The 25945-nt window shown below is 37.5% G+C and overlaps 1 protein-coding gene across 1 annotated transcript; it reads right to left on the reverse strand.

Moving 5' to 3' along the window:
* Positions 1-722: 722 nt before the first annotated feature.
* On the reverse strand, positions 723-24927 carry LOC103714451 (actin-related protein 3-like). The gene is made up of 10 exons (XM_008801703.6): positions 24552-24927; positions 20289-20523; positions 19995-20219; positions 14263-14409; positions 10989-11081; positions 10162-10281; positions 3921-4031; positions 3654-3779; positions 3482-3580; positions 723-1120 (listed from the first exon to the last, which is right to left on the reverse strand). Exons 1-10 carry the CDS (start codon positions 24596-24598, stop codon positions 1040-1042), a joined length of 1284 nt encoding a protein of 427 aa, XP_008799925.1. The 5' UTR covers positions 24599-24927; the 3' UTR covers positions 723-1039.
* Positions 24928-25945: the final 1018 nt, after the last annotated feature.

A 25945-nucleotide genomic window follows, 5' to 3' on the forward strand; every position in this document is an offset into this window, starting at 1 on the left:
GGTTATTAAAGCAGTCATCACATTTGCGATAGTCACTGTTGTGGTTCGTGAAGAGCAAGTTGGATCCTCCGCAAAACTGCTCCAAGGAAACTGTCACTTAAAGTTATTTCTGATTAAAAGAGAACCACAAAAAAAACTTGTGTGAACATGGTTGTTAGCTTGGTAGTTTCAGAGAATGGATGAAAATATCTCAGTTGTTGATGTAAGGTTAGGTACCTCTAGCATCGACCTGAATCCTAAATATGAGAGCAGCAAGGGCGTTACCGACCCCTTCATGTCTCATGTTAATGGTTGGACCCCAGTCAGCTTGCTTTCCGCATGGCATACTCGATCCTCGGGGCTGAGGCATCGTGCAAGCAAACTTGACGCCATTCAAACTGAGTAGCAGCAGAACTACCATCAGTTGTCGCATGGAAGAGATGCAGTATGTTGCCTTTTGCCGGGTCTGTTGTCTTGCGCGCTAGAATTTCTGGAGTTGTACACACTGTGAGGAATGTCAACTAGGTTTAAGGAAGTTCAGATGCAGGAAAATTGCTTAAATTTGCTTGAGGATAATTGAGCAACTAGTATAAGCCACGAGCAGTAGATTTGTTTAAAGATAGTGGAGCAATTAGCAATATCTAAATCTGAAAGGTCCAATTTGATGAACTCTGCCCTTTGTCATGTGGGATATCGGCAGCCAATGATGCTTGATCAGAAAATTAGCTTTCAAGATTTACCACTTCATATGTAGAATCAATCAGCATCCATCTGAAAATCTTTCTGCAATAGTAAGAGTATCTAAAATTTACAGAGTCTGTTATACAAATGACAGCTCCCATTTTGGGCGACATTAACAGGCATATCTTGGACATGAATCAAGAGCAGCATTAAAGCCTAGGCTTGTGACAGCATCTATTATACAACTAAAAGACTGCCCATTTCTGATCAGTAATGCAGCTACAAAGCTGGAAATGCAATTGGGAACAAAATGTTATTATGTGCAACTCTGACCAATGAATGAACTGTAAATTTGTCAAGTGAGAAGTAGTCGTTAACGTTAGTACATCCCTTTAAAGATAGGACTGGTGCGGCATATGCTTGCTCCATATTCCTCATATTCTTCTTTCGTGTGGCAAGACTGTTAAAGAGAAAAGGAAAACGAATTCGCTTAAAAACATTTGTCTTAGCCTCAACTATAATACAGAAAACATCAAAACTGGGAAACATAGAAAGGTTGGCAGAACAGTGGTTACAATATAATACAAATTTAGCTAATTATTTTGTAAAATCTGCTATTACTGGTAGGCTGAAACTCCTCACTGCATCCTCTTTGCGAAGCAGTGAGACATACTATGTGCAAAACTGTTGAAATGCATGAAACTAGACTAGATTGAGTATAGCCAGTCAGCAAGTGATCACTTGAACTAGGAGAATCAAGAGAACTCTAGCTTGCCATTGCTACCGCTGCCACACGAGAACCACGGAAGGCCATGATTGCTGGGATTCTTAAGAGGAGACGGCCAAAGTTGCACGTATCATAGAGGAATCAAGCTTAAATAAAGGTAAATTTGACCATAATTTAGGGGTTCTACTAGTGGATTGGATCAAAATCAATATGATGGTTCCATTGATGATTCCTAGACACTGGTGGGAGACAGCATTATCATTAAGAACCAACAAAATACCACCCTTACCGCAAAATTCATGCATACCCTAATTTAAATGAAAGGTTTAACATGATCATCCTTGCAACTGATTGTGCTGACATCACCAGTTTTGTTTGCAGACCAAGTTTCTTGATGCACTTAAATCCAAAACATTATGGATATTATTGACAACTTGTGGGCTGTTTTGAGAAGGTTGGTCATTGATGTCTCTTTAATTCAAAGAGATTGTAACAGTGGTGTGGATTGGCATGCTAAAATGGAAAGCACAAAACATAGTGAAAGAATTGAGCTCAAGGAAGATTGCACGGAACTGGATCAGTTTTTGGTCATTGATGGCGCAAATTTTGTAATTTGACCCATCCTTGTATTGTTGGTTGTGTGCTTCTCCGTTTTATCCAAAGAAAAAAGCAAATGTCGGCTGTACCACCCAGGGTTGCTGGTTATACTATGAGGACCTGTGCTTACAGTTTAGATTCAGGACTTATAGCTGACACCATGCAGAAACACACTTGTCCAATGATATACACCAACCAAATAGCCTATCACAACCAAAATTCAGACTAAGTATTTCCAATTCCTCAGCACTTAAAAGATTTCTTCAATACTTCATACTATTTATCTTATAATTTAGAGGATCTTAAAATGATTGGTTGGGGAAGTACATTGAGTTGTATAGCTTAGATGCCCATTAACCTCAGATATTTCCATTATTCATTCAACATTCTCCTCTTCAATGGCAATGTCAGATGTGCAACCTCTATGACCAAAAGCCTAAGACCGCCTTTCATTACAGTCAGTGTCTAAGAGAATGGAAATTATTAGTTGCCAACGAATCACCTAGTCTCGTTCAGTCTTAGCTATGTATGTTCAATTTTCATTTGTTTACTCTATGTAAGACAGTGCTTGATTTCTTGTTAACTAGGTCATTAGTATATTCAACATTTATTATTAACTAATCTAGAATGACATAGTTGCACTTAGTAAAGAAGAAATAATTGTAAATCCTCTTAAACTGCATATACTCCTATTCCAGTTGCACACAAGTGTGCATACATACATACATACATACATATATATAGGGGATTGATAACCTACTCTCCGTTATGGTAGGTTATCAATCTACCCATTTTTCATTAGACAAAAAATACCCTTACTTTTTATAACTTTTAAGGGTACTTTATGTCTTTTTACAATCTCACATTTACTCACCCTCTTAAACCCTCAAATTAATGCTCTCTCCCTCTCTCTCTCACATACATATACATATACATATACATACATACATACATACACATACATCATACATACACATACATACATACATACACATACATACATACACATACATACATACATACATACACACATATACATACATACATAGACATACATACATATACATACATGCACACACACACACACACCGGAGAGAGAGAGAGAGGGAGAGAGCATTAATTGGGGTTGAGAGGGTGAGTTAATGTGAGATTGTAAAAAGGCATAAAACACCCTTAAAAGTTACAAAAAATAAGGGTATTTTTTGTCCAATGAAAAATGGGTAGATTGATAACCTACCATAACAGAGAGTAGGTTATCAATCCCCATATATATATATATATATATATATATATATATATATATATTGCAATAATTCTCAGTCTTAGTAGTTTATGATAAATATTAATGTATTCCACTATAATTGCAAGATTGTTCATCAAGTTCATTGGGTTGTATCACCAAACAATGTTAATAATCAGTAAATACAGTCTTCAACAAAAGGACTATAAAAGACATAAAATAGAGGATGAAAGCAAACCATCTGAGAGAAAACATACCTCATAAAATTCGGGCATAGATGCAACTACAGAACCTCCAAACCAGACTGCAATTTTCTGGATAGGATGGCTCACTACATTAACTTCCACAGGTTGAGACTGGGAAGCCGAAGAATGTTAAATGGTCAGAAGTGCACATAAAACCAAAGAAATTTAGTAAAATTACACCTACTTTTATATCCATCCCATGTCGGGCATTTGATGCATCAATCCGATCATCCACTATCTTCTTCAAATCCCGCTGCAACCTTTTATGAAAGTCCTTGAACATGGTTGATCCTCCAGATAATACTATGTTCTGAGACCAATTCCAAACAGGCAGTCAAAAGAGCTAAACTAGAAGCTAACTTAAGTATACAAGTATTCTTCTACTTGTTTTTCTTCAGAGAAAACTATAAAAAAATAGGTTTTTATTGTTGAAGTAAATGTTATATCTTACCTTATATAGAGCCCTCCTTGTATCGATTGGTGATGACTGAACACACTTGTCAATCATATCAGGCAAAGAAGTAGTAAAATCACTATCATAGATCTCAGGATGAAAGAATACCTAAATAAAATTGAACCGTTGGTAAATTAGGTGCACAAGCAGATGCCACTAGAGGACTCATTCCCAAATAACATATGAAAACAGAAAACAAGAATGTCGCCCTTTTGAATAAATTATAAATGTTAATCCAAAAACCTGATAATATGATTCAACATAGATCAATGCATCATGATTAGGCATAACAAGGGCAATCTTTTTTCCTTCTAAAGAAGGATCTAAATTTTATTGAAGGCACAAAAAATAATCAGTCCTCCACTATGGTGTAAATGGATCTATCTACATTTGAGTAAAACTACCCATAGAAAACAAGTTGCCACTCCAGTCACAATGACCGACAATCACCAAGCACTCTACATCACATGCCAGAAAGTGAAAAGTCAGAATCCAATAAATATAACAAGCCTATATTACAATCTTAAATGCCCTCATGCTTCAATTTTGTCTATGAAAACCTTTCATATCATGTCCACCCATTTGTACCATAACTATATAAAAAAGAGTTTCTGTTTGGTTTTAGCATGACTATGGTTTCTTCAAAAATATGCAGATGGAGGTGAGGGCTATTAAAAACAGAATAGGAATAAGAAAGTGCCATCAGGATAAAGTTAAACACATATCCATGTATCCAACCATAACCAATATATCCAATTCTGTGAGGATCACATTTATGAACAGACACACAAAATGATGTAATCCTTAACAACTAATCTCCAGAAACATTATAATAGAAGTACAATTACAAAACTCAATGAAAATCTGAAAAAATCCCTTGCATCCAGGATTTTTGTTTAATAAAACCTAATTCCTGGTGTTGGCTGATACAATGATGAGTATGTTGTTGCATAACCTACTCCCACTCATATGATATATTACCAACTAATCTGTCTAAAAAGTACTTCATCAAGCACTTCAATTTAACCCCAAGGTAACCATAACTAGTAGTGCCCTAAAACAAGTGTATATCTGTACCATTGTTAGCTCAATTTCTTGTCCTAATAGCATTGCTCTATGAGATGGATTCAGAAGGGTTGACACTTGACATCTTGAACTGAATCAGATCCAAAAATTGGTGCAAGTTCTCAATGCTTCATGTACAGAGGGATTACCATTTAATCATGTTCAAGATTGAATAGAGAGATTTTCCTTGTAAATTAGTACGAAACCAATCACTTGGCTTTTCTAATCTAGACAGCCTATGGACTCTTCAAACTCTAAGGCCAGCGTATGACAAACTTGAACAAATTTTGTGGATGCAGAATATGCATACAGCTTCTTTTTTATGAGAAAATGTGCATACAGCTTCAACAAAGCAGCCAACCAAGCATTAGGAAGAAACAGTTACTAAAACATTGTTCTAAGCTTTGAATAATTGCAAGTTCAAACATGACTTGTTAGACCTAACAATGTTCCAATGCTAATTACGACAGTATGGAGTGTGTTCAAGTAGCTTGGCCTTAATTATTAAACTTGGGATCCAATTCACAGTCATGTAACACTTGTAATAGAGCTTATAGTATAGCACAATAGAGTAATAGACACATCATTAACACTTAAGTATTAAATGTCATCTAGCCATTCATAAGATTTGTTCATGTAGTGAGCTTATATCGATATATCACAACATAGTATGATATCCATGATGTACTTTTTACTTACCATATGTCGTATGAGTATACACTATTTGCATATAGCATGTGCTCAGTATATACAGATGCATCCCGAATGTGCAGTGAAACTTGATGTCAGCCTATTTAACCAGTATGTATTAGAGCAGACATCCTTAATGGAAAATTATGCTCGCTTTGGCAAATGCTACTCAAGTATCCATTGCTATTGTGGTTAGCATATATGTGCGAGGTCCTTGAAAATCAATACAAGCAATTCACATAATTAGTTGAGACAAGCTCTAAGTCAAAGCATCATTTACAAGTGGAATGAACATCTCTCTCAGAAGGCTCTTCTTATGCAAAATGAATAAGATATCCTATCACTTGTGGATCCACAACAGGGTATTGTATACACGTGAATGATAACCATATAAGTTGGTATTTTTAAAAAGAAGGAAAAGAAAACTACATAAGTTGGAAGAGGATACACCTACATGTGTGTAGGTATCCTTGACCTACCCACGATGTAGATCCGACAATTGGGCTGAATTGTTCAAGCTCCCCAATGAAGAAAACTCACCGACAAAGATTTTCTGACTGGTTAAATCATAGAAAGCTCTTCCAAAACCCCTTCATCTCCCCCAACTCCCCTCTCTTTTGTCTCCTCATAGTTGCTTTCCCTCTTCTCACTGTTGTTGCTTGTGGTTTGTGGACACCACTGGAGAATTGGACTTACAAGGTCCCAACACCTTTTTGTCTCTCCTCAACCTGCACAACCTTTGTTTGTATCCCATCTATTTGTCTATCTATTCTTTCCTCTCATGTTATTGGTTACCATTGCCATCACTTTCATCATTATTAATGGCATACATGAAACTTGTGTATGCTGTACTGGAAAATTTGGTGCTTCAATTTAGAAACCATAGCATCATTGAGGATGAATTGGATTTGGAGGATGAACCTTGTGACTGCAATTTGGAATGGTGGACAATGATGTGGGTAAAAAGGATCTATTGGTGAAGTCATCGGTGATAAGATCATTATCCTTATTGACATAGTTGTTGCATTGTCCATAGTCTAGGGTTCAAAGTATGGCAGATGATATTGGCTCATCACACAAGCCACACTGCCTTACCTTAGACTAGAGCCATGTCACCGTGGCAATGACAGAAGCAAAAATGGAGGAGAAGGCGGCCATAGTAGGAAGGAGGAGAAGAAGAGCGAGAAACCAGACTACTTCTTGGGCACTAACAAATTCAATTAAAAAGTTCCTTTTTTCTAATGAGATTGGGATATCTGGTTAGTTTTGTTAATTGACTAACTGGTTAAAATTTCAACTGGGTTCCCTTTACCAAAAAATAGTTTGATAGTCAACTTGTGCTGTCCGACCTACAATGCATGTAGGTCAGGGAGACCTACATGCACGTTTACGTCTAGCACTCCTCAAGCTCGAATGTGAAGAAATAAAGTGCAGTAACTAAATTATGAGCAGAAATAGAGCATCAAGAAATGATTTTTCTTAACATGCATGGTTGCATTTGATGAACTCCAACACTATATAGTAATAATCAGGATGTTTTACAACTTGCCAATAGCACAGTGGGAGTAGATTGCTACTCTATTTGAGAGAAGAATGAGAATAAACAAGTAGTCATTTCATTTGTTTGGTCAACAAGATAAATAAGCCAATACGTCTGCAAAGCATGGGGAAGAAACTAGATGACATAATATAACCTAAAACCTTGGCAGAATATAAAGAAATTGGAATATGAAAAGCTATGCCAGGTGTTTATGCTAGATTCTATTTGGTTGTTAAAACTTTCTAAACAAACATAAACTATAATGTGCTTCCAATTTTTCAGAAATGGCAAAACTACCCTTGGCTTGTTATAGTATATTTTGTACGATAATATTTATTTTAAATACAATATCAATATTAAAGAATAATATTATATATTATAATGATATCATTTTACAGCATTATTTATATGAATAATAGTAATATTTAATACAATGCCAATATGAAAATAATAGTATACATTATAATTATAATATTATAGTATTACAATATATTACTTATTGAGCATCATTAAAAAAAATATTATATAGTGCTATTTTATATTATAATGAACATTTTGAATGCTATTATTAGTATTGAGTAATAATACTATGATACCATATTATAATAATATATGAATTTATTGGATTAATTAAGATACATATGATATCATAATAATATACAGTGAGAATTTTGTATAATCATATTATATTGTAATAATCACATTAAAAAATATTATAATTGATGTTACAGAGAATACAAAATATAAATGTTAATAGTATATCACTATATATAATATGACTATTATATTATTAATATTATTAATATTATTAAAATATTATTTTCATTAAAACATAATCCATATTAAATATTTCTTATAAAAATAATTTATTGTCATAATATTATTTTACTATAATATTATTAATAATTTATAATATACCTAGATTTATTAAGATAATATATAATATTATATTATTTTTACAATATAATTGATGATATAAAATTAAATTTAGGTTATAACCTAAAAGGATGAAATGCATATAAAGATGAGCATAGGGCTATTTCAAGATGGACGTAGAATACCATTTGCCCGAAAAATGGGCATAAGATGGTTTGATTGGGCATAGCTTATTCTATGCTATGCCTATTTTGCAAATGGTGTTTGGCTGGGATAAGGCCCTATGCCAGGTCTTATCCTCCTACCAAACACCATCTTGGTGCTTTCATTTCTATACTTTAACTTTTGGGAGCACATTGAAGAATTAATAGGATGCTCAGGATTTAAATATCTTATTGTACTAGTTGCTATATTACAAATTATATTAATGTAATTGAAATTCAACTACTAGTTTTTTAAACCTAATAGTAACGTAACTTTTATGAGCAAGGATTATAGAATCAACCCAAATCGCCTAACTCGGGGTGTACCGTACTGAACCAGTGCATAACCGGGTTAGTTTGGTGTGGAAATTGGTCTGTACCAATCCGAATTGAGTAAAACATCCGATTTTAGGTGGTACCGTGATAAAAGTGAGAAAAAGAAGTCGGAAGCTGCATGGGGTGCATACCATACCCTACTGACCAACGTCTGCTGTGCTGGTATCGGGTTCCGTACCGGTTGCCCGGTGGCACGGGTCGTTATGGCCCCACATCGTGTCGTGTCGATCCCATACCAATACAATAGAGGCGGGGGAGAGGGAGAACAGGAGAGAGAGAGAGAGCGGGGAAGGGAGTGAGAGGGAGAGGAAGGAGGAGAGAGGCCGGCCCCGGAGAGTCTCTGCACGGAGGAGGCGGAGGCCGAGGAGCCACAGAGGTAGGGCTCCGCCTTCGGTTCCTTGTTCTTTTTGAAATAGGGCCCCAAAGGGGGCCCCTTTTATTTTTGCGAATTTTAAGTTAAAGTCGGCTCACAAAAATAAAAGAAGCCCCCTCCGGGCCCCTGTTTCGAATGAAACAGAGGACCGGAGGCGAAGCCCTGCCTCTGTGGCTCCTTGGCCTCCTCTGCTCGAAGGCTTCCCAACATTCGTCGGCCAACCCCAACCGGCCTCTGTCCTCCTTCCTCGCCCTCCTCCCCCCTCTCTCCCTTTCTCTGTCCTTCTTCTCCCTCTCCGGTGACGAGGTCTCAATTTTATTGCCAGAACCATCCTGGTCCACCACCGATACGGCTCGAGATATCCCGACCTGGACGGTTCGGGATGGTTCCGCCGACCATGCTACTGACCATACCATATCTGACCATACCATATCAAATTGGTAATGTATCAATATAGTATCTGGTACCGATATTATGGACCTTGCTTATAAGGACTTGCTAAAAAATTGGCAGGACAAGAAGGTAGTTCGTTTTTTTTGGCTTTATGTTTCTCTGCCCTTTTTCATAATATAGCCTTAAAGGATCGCTCAAGTTGACTAAGCAAACGCCTATATTCTTTCTTCCTCTATGTCATTTCCTTCCTTTCTTTCTTCTTATACCTTCAATATTCTAATCTACAATATATATCTCGTTCCATTGCTTATTTATCCTTCGTATGTCTACTTATATTAACTAAGGGAATTTTTCCTTCATCTTTTTTTATTTGGAAAGTGGGTATAAATGAATTGTCTCTAGCCTTTAAGGCATGAATTTGAACACATATTGACTCTAATGCAATTGTTAGGACTTATATCCTGAGAGAACTCAAAAGAAAGCTGATTCAGGCTAGAAGGAAGAAAATGATTCTAACTAGCCATTGCAAGACGCTATTTAAAGGCATTTTTTTTAAAAAAAAGAGAAAGTCTTATCTTAACAATCTATAACTGATTATATATTTGGAGTAGAATCTGCAGGAGAGTATATAATAAGTTTCTTTTGAAAGATAATAAAATCTAGTCAATCATACAAATGAGAAACATGTTTCAAAATTCTTTTATTTTATGAATGTAATCCAGTACTGTTGGGTTTAAAAAGACAAAGTATATGAAATCAAACCTCAGGTCCAAGAAAGCGCTCATATCCAATGTCACATAAGTATGATGCCCCAGTCTTGGGTTTGATGCCAGCCCATTGCTTGATGTACTTATCAGGTTTCTTATCATGTTTATTATACTCCTGAAATTATCAAAAGAAATATTAATCATTAGATCCTTTTACATATGATCAATCCATTTCAAGAAGATGCACTAACTGTCCTAGTACCTAGGTTAGGTATGAGGGCCCATTAACCCCTCAATATTTGGGAATCAATACCAACTTCCCATCAAAATCAGAAATAGAGGTAAGAAAATGATGCAAATTTTGAAATTATAAAATCTTGTGATAGATCAGTATGATGTTATGGTTGCAAGGATGTTACAGGAAATGATTTTTGTTAATGTATGTTTATATATTGCCCTTATCTCAACATTTGAAATTGTGAACCTATAAATCATTTTAAAATACAGATTCTAGTTTTAGTCAATACAAAATCATCTTAAACCCAAATACTTTTCCCTTTTCAGTGTGCCATATATTTTATGTAATAAATCTGCATTTCATCACGAAAAATATTCCTCTTATCCTTTCCAACATTTATTTATTTGATAGAAACCTAATCTGTTGTCCTGAGTAGGAAGAGATGATGATAAACTTTCCTGAAGATAATCATAAAACCTTATGACTAGTCTGAAGCTTCTCATAGATATTCAAAATAATCTTAATCTGTAGGTGGTAGAGACATCAGCAATTTATGATAAGAAAAGATGATATAAAAGTTCCAAAAGCAACAAGAAGATATTATGTGACCATGGCAATATTCCTAATTAGCATGTAAAAATTACCTTCACAATATCTGAACAAGTGTAACAGAACATTTCTTTCACCTTCCGAGCTATATCAAGAGAATCCTCTGGTGGTATAAGCTCTCCTCTTTCCTGTATAAAATCCGAAGATGTGGCCAACTGTGAATAGATCATAGCATTCTGTATGCTCTTCGAAAAACAATAACAAGTGTATTCTAAACCTTGTTAAGAAAGTTTTCCAGAACAAATTTTGTAAAATTATAAAAAGATCAGCTCGGATCAGCACATGCAAATGAAACCAGATTATTAATTCCCCTAATAATAAGAGGGTTTATTATTGAAAATATGATATACTGCCTCCTCATTGTTGAGCTAATATTCTTATATCTCTTCCTTCTTTTGTAATTTAACTCTTATCAGGGACCAAAGCCAAAAGAAGGCCATGTATATGTTGCGACTTCTTCAAATAATTTAACATGGCCAGTAAATTTTAGCATTCACCAAAAAGAAAACTCCTATACAACAAATTTATTAAATAGTCAATTAATACATCTAATAAATTTTGTATTGCTAAAAAAAGGTTTTATAGCCTTCTAAGATTTAAAACACTAAAAGAATTTCTTATTAGCTTTTGATAACAAGGACAAGCCAGATATTGGTTTTCAGAATGAAACTAAAGCTATGGCTCCTGCTTTCTACTTACGTGAGGAGCAGGATAATATATATGTTAACTGCCAACAACTTCAAACAGTCATCCACATCTCGTCCCATCTAAATTAAATGTAGCTGCACAAGGTATATCATTGATGTTGCATAAACTCAACATTAGATTGACATTAATTTGAAGAACCATGGGGCCTTTTTTAGTCTCTCTCCTTTGAGCAAACTGTTCTAGCTGCATGGCCTGGAGACCAGGGGCCTCTAGGCGCTAAACAGAAACATATGACTTAATAACCAAATATGGAGTAATAGTGGCATATTTGACATCTAACTACTCTTTCAGTCTCTAAATGCATGTGACCTAGAAAAACTATATCCTTATTCCTTAAATACACGATATGAAAATCTAAGTTCTTTCTTTCTTCTTCTGATGTAAGTTATTTCTTCCTATCCATCTTTTTTTTTTTGATACAGTCCTATCTTCCATCTTTAATGTGTAAATATTCTCTTAACATTGACTATGAGCATTCCAATACGGAAGTAAGAATACATTTTATTAAAACATGGTTTCCAGAATATCATAAAAACTAGGATTTTTAACCGATATTTGTGATTTTTTGATGGAGAAAGTTGTAATAAACATCCCCTCCTCCAAATACTTTTGATCTTGCTATGGATCAATCAAAGTTCAAAATCCATTTGTTTTTCATGATATCAATAATTTACAGAAAATGAAAAATTGAAATACTTGAATCAGAAAATTAAAATGAAAAGAGAAACACAAGGCTCATTCTCATAATCTGCTCAAATATTGGATGAACATTTATTGCAACTGTTTTTCCACCAATATTTAGTAGATTGCAACCCCAGAAAATGTGGTACATGCATTTGAAAGAGAAATGGAGAGAACTTGTGGACACTGACTAAGTGAAGTACATTGGTCCATTAAGATTTGTTTGCTCGGTCTCCTCTAGCACTGACAAATATTACACTTGTGTCAGATCATATAATCGCAGTAAGTTATGTGCTAACACAGAATACATGATGATAGCAAAATATGCACTCATATGATGGCCCTAAGTTATGTGCAGAGTACTCTGCATAAAAAGTCATTGGCTTTTGCCTCCCTTTCTCTCAAAAAGGGGGAAAAAGGACAAAAGCATCCATATCTGACATTTGCATCCATATCCTGGTGAAATGCTAAGTACAAAAGCCATAAGTCATTAGTTTGACATGAAACTACATAGGAGTTTTACTAAAATTTCCAAGGAAACTTAGCACAACATGCATGCTTGAACCGACATGATACATTGGATGCTTTGCTAACTGTACACTTTGCATGTTATCATCACTGCTAAATTCCCTGTTTATGTTACTCTTCAAGCAAAATTCAATTTGAGCCTTTCACCAAAGTCCTGGCCTGGAGTTGCCTTAGTGTAGAACTTAGTAGCAAGAAACTTCTATTTAGTGTCATGAACCTGCTTTGGAGTTTCTTCAAAAAATTGTCCCTCAACCCGCTCCTAAGTATTGCTTCATTCTTTCTTCTTTTCGCAAGAGAGAGAGAGAGATTTGCTCCTTGCACCTGTTCTCAAACCCCCTCCCACTTTAGGTAACGAGGGAGTACAATGGGGTGCAGCTAGATATCAACATGAATGTGACTCTACTGTTGGTTTAAGATGGTCAAGGTTGATTCAAGCATGTTAATTCAAGAGGAGGTTGTCTCGGCACTTATTTGGTTATGATCTAGTCATATGGTTATACGAGGATTGCCGTCTCGCTATCAGACCCCATACTGGTGCCACATTAGCACAGTGATGGTACGGTACAGAATTTTTTGACGTACCAAATGTCAGTATGCCACCCATACCGGGTACCGATACCAAACCAGTAAGGTACGCCCCGTACCGCCCAGTTCGGGCTGGTACGGCTTATCTTGCGGTTATGCATATAAGTTTGAAGCTCAGATCAGTCTTAAATATGTAAGTTCATCACAACATGATATATATCCATGTTCTTTCACGTGAACAGAAAATGATTTTAATTGTTTGTCCATATACTAGATTGATGTAATAAATATATATAATAGCCTGCAGCTAGTGGTTGTCATATAATACATTTAGACTGTCATGAACTCATGATACATGTCATGATAGGCCATTATATCAGCTAACAGCAGCCACTGGAACAAGAAATGTTATAATTCATAATAAATATGAACCCAGATAACAGTTTGTTGTGACATACAACTGTTTCAGTCAACTCAAGAACAAGAAAATGAGAGACTTGGAGTCAGCAAACTATAACTTAGATATGAGAAAGCAAGACTCTCATTGCTAATGGTCGGCAAACATAGTTAATAACAAATAATATATCAAGTTGGAAATATGATTAAATCTGAGAAATAAATTACTGTACAAGTTTGGTCATCAAGATAAAAATACTGAGTGAAGATATTAATTCATAATATTTCATCAGTTAAGGGGGAAAAAGGATCCTGCTTGAAAAGCAATGTAGTAAATAAACCTTAGCCACATCGACTGCTTACAATATTACACTTAGAACATCAAAAGCATAGCAGGAATTACATGCAACCATACGAAACACAATCCTAGACTATGTGGACCTCAAAAAGGTGAGAGGAAGAGTCTTGTACCCGTAAAAGTTGCAAAACAAACTGAGTTACATCATTTCCTGCAATTGGGAAAGATTTGATGCTGCTCCCAATCACATAACCATCCACAACTGGAACAATATGTGTGGCCCCATCTCCAATATCAACTACAACCCCTGTCATTTCAGACTGAGAAAAGATACAGATCAACCTTAAAGAGAATAATGTTTCACTTCATAAATTTCAAAATCATGAATATACGGAATTTTTTTTCCAAATATGTCATTCAGCATAATCTTAAGAAGAAGATGATTCATTTAAACAAATATCAATATACTAGTCCCAAGAGCTGCAAAATGGAAGTGCACTGGCCCAAGCGTAATTTAGGTTTGAATTAGGTTTAGACTAAGCTATTTTAATGTTCCTAGTTTTACTTTCTGTTAATTTTCTTTCTAATGGAGTCCAAGTAGTCCTATATTTAACTGTTATAGGAGGAAGTTAGGTATTTTCTATTTTCTAAAGGGTTCTGTACTTATTTTTGTACCTTTTCTGTAGTGAGTTTATGAGTCCTATTTTGAGTAGGAATAACATCTAAAGTTCCTACTTTAGATGTCTAGGTCAGATTAGGAAAGTTCAAAACACGATTCTGATTTGCAAACATTTTGATGGTTTTTTATGTGGATTCCTATCAAGTTACAAGTTTTCCCAGTTTACGAAAGTCTTCACTAGTTCCTTTTGGAAGGAAGTGTAACGAAAAAGATTTACGCGTAGTGAAAAAGATTTACAAGTGTTCTAGTCAATTGAGAAGTCATGTTTAGGATGCTATATGGTGTCCTTATCTATAAAAGGGGGAGAGGATATGGTGTAAAAATATAAGGAGACAAAAAGTAATTAAAATCTGACAAATGAAACATAATGTAACGAATAAGATGGGACCATCTTTTAAAACAATGACATAAAGTTAAGCAATCTTTTGGTGCTTCTCTATGCTATATATTTTTGGGGAACCACAACATCCTTAAATCTCATGATTCTATGCACTGAAATTTCCAATTCAGACTAGTAAGAGATCAATAAACATGTATTGCCACAATCAGTCTATTATTCACATCATCATCAATCTTGCATTTAGATTGCAGATAATAGCATAATGATAGACTATCATTGGATTTAACAAAAGGTAGAAGATACATAGATTATCACTCCTTACATGAAGAGAAGTGATCAGCTTGCAAACACCTTAACCAAGTTTCCTAGGCAGTCTCAACATCATTATAATTGTTGCAAGCTAGCTTGGAAGTTTCATACCCATTAGTCTTTTTCTCAAGTTTTTTTTTTCATATGTGTATTGGGCGCGCGGGGCGGGGGGTGGTTTGTGCTGTCAATAGGGCATATTCGGTGCGGTTAGTGAAAAAATCAAAACCAAAACCGAAATCCACTATCGCTTCCGAAACCAAAATCCACTACTGCCTCTGAAACCAAAACCAAAACTAAATAATTTTTGAAATAAAAAACTATAACCGCCATTGAAAATAATAGCAAACCTGAAACCAAAACTGAAAAACCGAAAACAGTTAATTTATTCATTTCAAAATTTTCATATATAAATAACCAAATTAAAGATATCATCCATAATTCTCATAATATAATCCATAACCCAACCAAATTCACAATATAATATTTTGGATTTACACAAAATATAAAGAGTATTAAAGATCGGATATGTTTGGTTTTGGTTTTAGTTTTGAATTCGGAGTTAGATTTGGTTTCACATCAAGGAATCATCAAAACCATGGAATGCCGTACCGGCCGGTACGGGCCGGTACGTACCGGTCCGGCCGTGGACCGGTACCGGAACGGATAAAAAACCGGTATTTCCCGGTTTTTTATCCGAACCGGCCGGTACGGGTGCGTACCGGCCGGTTCGGGCCCGTACCGGTCGGTTCGGAGCCCGTACCGGCCGGTACCGGCCTCGTACCGGTGCGAACCGGCCGGTTCGCACCGGTACGATTTTTTTTTTTTTTGAACCACAGCGCCGCGCGCTGTGGTTTTTGAAACCACCGCGTACCGGCCGGTACGGGACCGGTACGCACCGGACCGGACCGGTACCATACCGGTCCGGCCGGCCACCGGTACGCCGACCAGTACCGATACGGCGGACCTTGATCAAAACTGTAACTGAAACCGAAAACAAACTGTTTTTAAATTTTTAAACTCATCACCGAAAACATCCGCTTTTAATTTCGGTTAAAACCGCTCCATTCAATTTGGGGATAAGTAGGGTACGCCATACCGGTACCGGTAGGTGTCCCGGTCGCCTACCGGACCGGTATGGTTTCGATTCGGACCGGTTTAAACCGGTACCGAACCGAAAGAGAGGTAAAAGCACGCGTAGATTTTTTTCGCGCGGGGCCCGTGCGCGGACCGGTGCGAACCAGTCCGGTTCGCACTGGTACGCTAGGGTTGAAACCGTTTTCCACAGCCGAACCGGACCGGTCCGGTACGGGCTGAATCGGCCGGTACGGGCCGGTCTAGCATACAATGGAGACAAGTAAAATATTCATGTATTCATCCCCATTCACATTACTAAGGGGACGAGAGTTCTATGACATGCTAATCCAATATAGGCTCACTTATGGGTATGTGGTCCCAAAAAAACAATATACGTTGCAAAAATAAAATCCTTAGTAGCCCTGTTATGTCAACAATGCATACTTTATTTCTAAGGATGCCTCATGAATTGGATACTATGACAACTTCTTTGGCTTGTATTTGTCTCTTCCAACTTCTGATCATTTTTGTTTGCTTTTTGTAGGGTAATCTCGGCTAACAAACTACAGGCCACAAATTGCTTGGGCCTTTTAATGGGAGATTCCTAGTTCCCCCAACTTCAATTATTTCATGAAACTCCTCATGTCCATTGGGAGACAAAGTTCTACTTTGAGTCTATAATACATCCTGATGATTAACCATAGTCAAGAAGGTTCAAGTTCTTCACCACATGCATACTTAAAGATATCAATTTTATCTTACAAAAAGCCCAAAGGACCTACTAGCCATGAGTCGATCTCTATAAAGCTTATTTTAAGACCCACTTTATCACTCAGAAGTATCCGATGTTACTTAACCTGAAATGGTTGTTGATTACCGTTGTTGTTGTTCTTCATGGACCTTTTTAGCAAATGACGCGAAAAATATCTTCCCCCATAGTAATTTGTTCAGGAAGTTCTGCATGTGGCTGGTACCAAAGTTTCAACCATCTCTACAGAAAATCACATCATCTACAGGCCCAAACAGCTTCCTTCTACTTGGTTTGCATGGTGAACTAGTAAGATTTTATGCTATCCATTAGATTCTCTTTATTGAACATTCTAGTCCTTTACTATATCTCAATACCAACAAAAATTTTTCCACCCTTATGCCTATTAGGTGGATATACGAACCACCATTATCTGCTATGGACCTTCACTTAAAGCATTGTTCAAGTTAATCACAACCCGGATGCCATGAAAATTCTCAGGTTGTGGGTTGCTTCATGTACTTTGCATGAGAAGGAGCATTTAAATCCCACATCTATGGATAATCCTCAAATCAAATATATCTACATCCAAGGTTCGCCGTACCGGTACCGGACCATGTACTGATGTCGCACTAGATAGGTGTACCGAGTATCGGTACGGTACGGTATACGGTACGCCAGACGTACCGACACTGGCGTACCAGTATCAGTACCCACCGGTACCGGTACGGTACACCTGGTACCAACCGGTACCGACCGGTACAACATAACCACATCAATCTAATCCTATGTTTAACAACCTAAGCTATTAGATATCCCCTTGATGGCCTGATTGACACCAATTAGCACCCGATTGCTTAAACCTGACCAAATCGTAGTTCGCACAAAATATATTTAGGGGCTGTTTGGAGTCCAGTAAGTGAAGCCACATGCAGCTTAAGTTGCACGTATGGCTAATTCACTTGTTTTAATGCCTACAACATAAATTGCATATTAAGTTGAGTTACTCGTCAAGCTGCAACTTAGGGCTATCTCTAGTTGGTCGACTTGTAGTCAAAATGGCCGCAAGACGAGTTACAGCTACTTTTGTAGATATCTTAATTATTAAAAAAAAAAAAAAAATCTATCCTCCTACTCCTTCCCTTCCCCTCTCCTCCCCCTTCCCCGCTCTCGAGTCCCTCCTTGCCACTACCCTCGATACTACCGCATTCCCCACCACCTTCAGGAGACCCATGGCCACCTTCTCCACCTCAAACTTCACCGCAGCAAGCCTCTCCTCCCCCTCCTTCCCTTCCTCTCTCCTTTGCCCCACTCTGCCTTCAAGTTCCTCCTCGCTTCTACCCTTGACATCGCAGCAGTCCCTGTCACTTATAGGAAGCTCGCAGCCGCCTCCTCGGAATTCATTATGCCACCCTCATCCTCCACTCCATCTTCTTCTCCTCCACCACCATCTACCCCCTCTACCTTTCTCCTCCTTCTCCACCCTCCTCAAGCCTTGCACTGCCACTCGCTCTATCCCTATGGGAGCCCATTCCCAAGCTCTCTCCTCTAGCACTTTAATGCTGACTTCTTTATCCAAAACACCCTCATTTTCATGCACATTGAGTGCTCTAAGTTGGCATCTGCTTACAAGATGTTTAATGCAACGTTTGTTAAAGATGCCTATCTTTTTTCCTAAACTCTCCTCCAAATACAAAAAGTGAGCTTTCTTGTAAGTCAACTATTACAACTTAAGTTGCAGTATCACTTAATTTGTACTGTAACTTCAACTATCAGGCTCCAAACAGCCTCTTATTGACAACTTAATCAATTGAGGCTAGAGTCTAACTCAAAGTTTGTCGTCTCGGTGCCAAACTCCGTACCAGTACCATCCTATTATAGTGTCGATATGTAGTTCGGTATGGTACAATTTGGCATACTGAGTGTCATATGGTACGCTCGATGCGGTACGGCACCAATCGGTACAGTAAACCTTAGTCTAACTGCTTATGGTTTGTATAATAAACTTAAAGTTTTGGAAAATGTCAAAAAACCACCCATAGCCCCATCTTACAATTTTAGAATATTGTTTCAGAATTAGCAAGGCCATGCAGTTTTTTGTTACTATAGATGCAATTACTTCTTCACCTACATGGTTGACCAAGAGTTGGTTAGCCATAGAAGCAATTACATCTTCACCTATATTCATGCCCAGGAGTTAGCTAATCTCTCACCTAGACTGCCGTAAGAATGAAGTCATCTGAAATTTGGCTTGGTGTTTTCATAAAACCAAGGGTATGGACAAGTCTGACACTATAATAGAGTGGCTGGTATCCTCATTTCAAAAATAAAGCTAAGTAAACTCATAACTCTTTTGCTATTACAAATTTACGATGATTGACCAGCTGATCGCATGCAAAATGACCATGAAATCCTAGTTGTTTGGTGGATCAATTTAGGATATCACAATTTAGAAGTGAGGAGGCCAAACAACCACAAGTAGGCCTGTTTTTGCAGCTTATGACCCCAACTTGCACATGGCAATACATCAAACATCCAGCGCACATAAGTTCATATCACAACTAGACTGTCCCAACCTCAAGACAAAACCCATGACCTTCCATTATTTTAAAGATAGAACACTAGCAAAAGGAAATAGTCATTCTATGATTTTTCCAAGCCTTCACCCAGTAATTTATCTAGCAGTAAATCTTGAACAATACACAAGAACAAGAAAAGGGAAATATATGCTAGTTAATAGTTAAATATAACCAACCTTTGAGGTTGCATATCCAGCAGAAAGGGCAAGAACAGGTTGGACAGCAATATACAGCCCAGGGACATTAAATGTCTCAAACATGATTTCTCCTGCATATTCGCGATCTTCAGGAGAATTGACCGGGCTCTCAGTCAGAAGAAAATAATGCTCTTCAGGATCACAACGCAAGTAATTAAAAATGCATTGCTGCCAAAATTTTTCCATCGTATCCCAATTCTCAACCTGCAAAGGGCACTATTAATTCCAAAGAATAGTGTAAAAGCATAACACATAGGAATGCTAGATCTTTACCAGCCCATGGCGTATAGGGTAACTGAGATTGTATATGCCACTAGAGCGAGACAGTGAAATAGCCTCCTCTCCAATAAAAAAATCAAGATCAGCCGTTATGCCTGCATTGTACTGTGCTAGCCAATTTTCCTTATTAGAACCCTCGGATTGATTCAAGAAGGATTCGTTGACAGCTACTGCAGTAGGGATGATGAAGCATGGTTCAACATTACCAGAAAATCCCATTTTGGTATACCTAAATGCAAGAAAATATAATATTATCAATAAAAAATAATATATAACCTACTCAGGACAATATTAAGATGGAGATATAAAAGGGTATATCAAACTGTAAATGAGTACAAAAACCAAAAGAAAATCCTAGACATCATGTTGGAAAGAGTTACTCTGACATTATATCTTCATTATCATCAACCAGAATAAATATCTATGAATTCCTAGCGAGCTACTTGTAATGAAAGAAAAAAGCTACGCACTTTTCAAAGAGAAATGCACAGGCCTAAATTACCCATTTCCAGCACCACCGAGTCAACTACTATAAGAAAGTCATATAGCATTAACTTAGTCATAGCACAGTCAGTCACATCGATACACCAACCCTTCATATTTAGAAGATGTCACAAAGAGGTTCATATAGGTCATTGTTAACACCACCCTTCATATTTAGAAGATGTCACATAGTGGCTTATTTGGTTCATTGTAGACCTTTCCCTTCTCTATGAAGTGGGAAGCAAAAGAAAATACATCTTACCAATTCCATGATATATGACCCTCAAGTTTCCCCTTTCATGTGCTCATTCAAGTAATAGAAAAAGGTAAATAACCTACTATAATAACCATGAACTTTAATCAACAAAGGGTATAGTCCAGTTTTATGACCTAAACATGAAGCCACTCCATCATTTGCATGAGTAGGGTAACCCCAAATCCCCATCCAAGCAGCATCAAGACAGATTAAATGATTATGATCATATCTCTTAATTGCTGCATTTCTGTCCCACCAGTTTGATATTTGACAACTCAAATGCCACATTTGAATGAATTACAAATCAGCTCAAAACTTTAGACTACTAAAATGAAAATCCTATGCAGGGACACAGCTGTCTTTTTTAACTTCTAAAATTCATAATAACGACCTATGCCTAGGAAACTACCTATAAATTCATGGTAGCTGCTTACTCTGCCAAGAGTAAAAAATGGTAATCTGCATCTATGCCATTAATCAATCTACTCTAAGTGTTAATTGAGCACTCAAACTAAAAGCCTTACTATGTTCTCATTTGAAAATCAATGTTACATTAACTAGAAATAATATCAACCTACCAAATTACAACTTTTTTTATGATTTTATAACTTTTAAAATGTACTTTAATCATTAAAATTAGATGTTATCTGTTTTATTCTGGACTGAAAAACTTGACCAAAGAGTAGCTCCATCATAGAAATCCTCAGATCAGATATTACTTGGAGCTTAAGGTAAAATGGCAAGTGATAGCATTCCGATATAAGGGGGAACAGGTCAAAATAATGGATCAGAACAAGAAGGATGCTTCATCACAGGCATGATAAAATTGGGACATTCGAGTAGCAGTTTTCACTAAAAGGATCCTAAGTAATCGAGTACTCAATCCTATACAAGAATTTGTATTTGAAAGTGCAACAAAGTTGTAGCTCGATGATACTTCACACACAAGGTTAGTGCATTGCACCTGAAACAGCATGTTGCAGGAAAGTAATTGATTTTTTTTAGGTACTCAAAAAATTCCCTTTCAAAATCTAGTTAATGAAGTCTTGGAAAAGTTTGAGATCATACTGATTCTAAAATCTTTCTAGATGATAAGGTATTTGTTGTGAAGAAAGTTAAACAGATCATAGATATCTGAGAACAGCGTCATAAAGTCACACAGGCTAAAACTAACATAAAAAATGACAATACATGTCTAACTGTCATCCAATGACCATTATAAGCATAACCGGAAACCTACAATCCTTATAGTACTCTTTAAAGATTTGGAGCATTCTGGGAGTAAAGGCAAAGGACAATGTTTCTGGAAATGTTGGAAAGATCAGTTTTTAAGAAGAAGCAAATGGGATATGTGGTAAACCATAAATGCACAAAAAAATTATTGCTTTTACATTGCCCCTTGAAAACTTGCCATTCCTTTTTTTAAAGAAAACAATGGTCAGAATAAGGAACTCCAACCAGAAAGAACTCTCGCAGCCTAGGGCTTTAGTGGATACATCTTCATTTTTTTTTTTAATGTGAACCACTCAATATTATAAAAGATGGTAAAGGAGTTTCATCATCATTGTCGGTCTTACAATTCAACTGCAACAAAGATTTTAGTGATCCATTGTCGATGCCAACAAAAGTAAGTACTCCAAAAGGAAGACTAAGTAGAGTTCAACAAAATAATATTTGAAGGAAGGCATCATGGAGGAGATTTCAAGGAAAATAAAAAGATATGGAAGACGCAGCTTCAACTTTATGTCCTTGTGCTCCTCTTTAAACAAGGTCAAGACATCAGCAACACCAACTTATAATAAGATAAGGTACACCGTCTCGATACCAAACCCCGTACTAGTGCCACACTATCTTGTGTCGGTACGCTACGTTCGGCGTACTAAATACCGGTATAGTATAGTATGACCCATACCATCTAGTTCGGTACGGTGAGGCGAACCATATCGCAAATTAGCAATGTTCTTTTATTTGAATGTATTTTGAGATACTTAGAGGTTTCGAGAAGTCTGGAGCATCAGACAATCAGCTTAATGTATTGTAATAGACAATGACAACTCTAACACCAACATAGTGACAGGTGAAACTTAACAAAAGATGGCATCATCACTAGTTCGAATATAAACATAATACCTCCAATAACTACATAGGTAACAGGGTTATATCATTCATATCAGTCGAAGCGTGATAGTTTTGCCTGATACAAGATATCATAGTAAAACATATAGCATTCGAGTTTCCATTGGCCAACACTAAGGGTCCACATTAAACTCACATCTCTTTATGCTAGGCCTGAATTAATTTCATATAAATTACTAAGAGGAAGTTTTCTGGTCTATGTATTTTGTACACTATTGATATTACGGCAATAAGATTGTATGCATAACAGAAAAACAGAGGAACTAGTTACCAAGTTAGGAATCTAATTAAGAAAAACATGTACAAAATAAAATTATTGCAAAAAGATATATGAAGACAATCATGTAAGAATTGATGATGAAGAGAAATCATTAGTGACTGTTTTTGTTATCTGCGTCACACAAAAATACATTCAAGAGGAAAAAAGAAAACTTTGCTTGATAGTGTTACATGACTGTCATGCCCTTGAATATTATAATTAGGAAAACTATGCAACGGATGAACTAAATATTGGCATCTAAGTCTCTTCTAGAATGCAAATGAGAATAAAAAGGCAATATATATAGTCACACTGGTTGAGTATAAAGTGGTGACAAGCATGGATGAGGTTGAATTGACACATGCAAGTTGGAGGGCCAACAAAAGAGTCAAGATAAAATCAAGTTAAATCAAGGGAACGAATTGATAAATCCAGCAAAGACAGAAGATGTGATCTTGATCAAGAAAATGGTGGAGATGCATTCATCTAGCCATCTTCATGTAGCTGAATAATTCTCGATGGCTAGATATAATTTATTTTGAATTCTATTCCTATGAAAAAACCTAGAGAAGCAAAGAAAAGGCAACGTTTTCAGAGGAAAGTGCATCTCTGTGCGGTTAGATGTTTTACAGACTTTGTTAATGCACCATGAAATACCATAGATGAGACTCCATTTCTTTAACACATCCCAAGACAAACTTAGCCAGAACTTCCACTTTCTTGATTGCATGATACAGATGATGGTCACCTTCACATATAGCTGATTCTTGGGTCATCTCTCTCTCTCTCTCTCTCTGTAATACTTGGATCATGATTAATTCTGTTTTTTCTAGAATTCAGTATGCAATTTGCGCACAGAAATCCTCATTCTGCTAATCATACAAGCCCTAAAGGGAAAGAAAAGCTCGACAAATAATTCAAGAACCAGTGCCATACCAAAACTAATCATCGTTGCACCAACAAGAAAGAAATATTTAAACAAATACGCACAGCGACATGAGATCAAGAAGCCAATCGATTAGTATAGGGTAGTTTGATTCCATAACAAGATAAAGAGCAAAGAAAGAGAATAATATCATCATCAATGGATGGGGGAAAGGATCGGATCGTCAGAGCAAGATACCCGGTTCCGTTGTCAACGACGACGGCTGATCGAGAAGCAGCGTCCATTCGGGAAGAAGAGAGGAGTGGATCCGCCGCCGAGATCCGATAGAATTTCGGGGCATCCGCTCATGGTAATCAGGAGTAGTCTCGCAAGAGGCCGCGGCACTCCTTCGCCTCCGCCACCGCCGCCGCCCTCAGCCTCGCCGTCGATGAGAAAAGCTAGGCGGCGAATGATCAAAGCAACGATCTCCGGCGGCAGCGGCGGCGGGTGTTTCTTTTCTTTTGTGGCCTCGATCGGCGAAGGAGACGCGACTTTCCGACTCGGTCTTGCTCGCGTAAATGCGCCGGTTCTTTGGCGACTTTCTTATATGCCCAAACCAAAAACAATTCCTCGCAAGCGGGAAGACGGGAGGAAAAGAGAACTAATAATATATATTGCGAGCGCGTTCGTTTTCATGTCACTATCTTCTACAAGAATATTTGTTGACTCTCCAAGTACCTATTTTTTTTTGAGGTGCAAAAGTACCTACCTTTTCCATGAGACCGGATATTTCCCAGAGTATTCACCATTCAAAAGTGGTGTGTAGTGCCATCAAATGACAAAAGGATAGGGGTTGTACCTTTTGCACAAAAGAAAGATTCACATTCTTTGGCGCAATTCCACCATTGGATAACACAATAATCTTTTGAGATATGGGTAGATGGATGAATAAAAAAGTTTAGAGTACTTTGACATATGTGGTGATGGAGGGTCAAATGGATCGTCCAGTCCACAACAAAAGGGCCACCCAATTTCGGCCAAATAAGCACCAACACCAACCAGACGTGTCCTCGGTCTGGCCTAAAATCAACCCAACCTTAGACTACGCCGAAGCTCCCCTGACCTCCTGTACCCGCCAACGACCTCTCGACGTGCTCGGCCTCGCCAATGGCTGCAACCATGTGCATGCCCATGCCCTCCTATGTAGTCGTACATTACAATGCTACTACGCCACGCTTCACTAGCTGGTCCACGACAGTCAAAGTATGGCTCCATGACTGCTCCAGCCATGCCCTGCTACGACTGTCAACATCTTACCGTTCTCAGGAACGGAGGACACCGCACACCACCGTCCAGCTCTAGCTGCACGCTATTCGGCTAAGAACTATCCCCCCTCATGATGAAGGCGGACAATGCCTCCACCATTTGGGCTTCTTCACTAGAACTATAAATAGCCCCGTCAGGTAACCCTAAAGGGGGACTCTCTCTCTCTCTCTCTCGAGAAAAACCAAATGTACACCTCCCTAACTTGATCGTCAGAGGGCCCTCACCGAAAATACCGGTAAAGCTTTGTGCAGGTACACCGGCATATGGGTGGCGGATCTTGCCTTCTTCTCTGACGCCTCGGTGGCTCTCTCGACTCCCCCGGCATG

Source organism: Phoenix dactylifera, chromosome 18 (genome assembly GCF_051530095.1).
Source record: "Phoenix dactylifera cultivar Ajwa chromosome 18, Ajwa_hap1_PhDact_Kaust_v1.1, whole genome shotgun sequence".
NCBI classification, from domain to species: domain Eukaryota; kingdom Viridiplantae; phylum Streptophyta; class Magnoliopsida; order Arecales; family Arecaceae; genus Phoenix; species Phoenix dactylifera.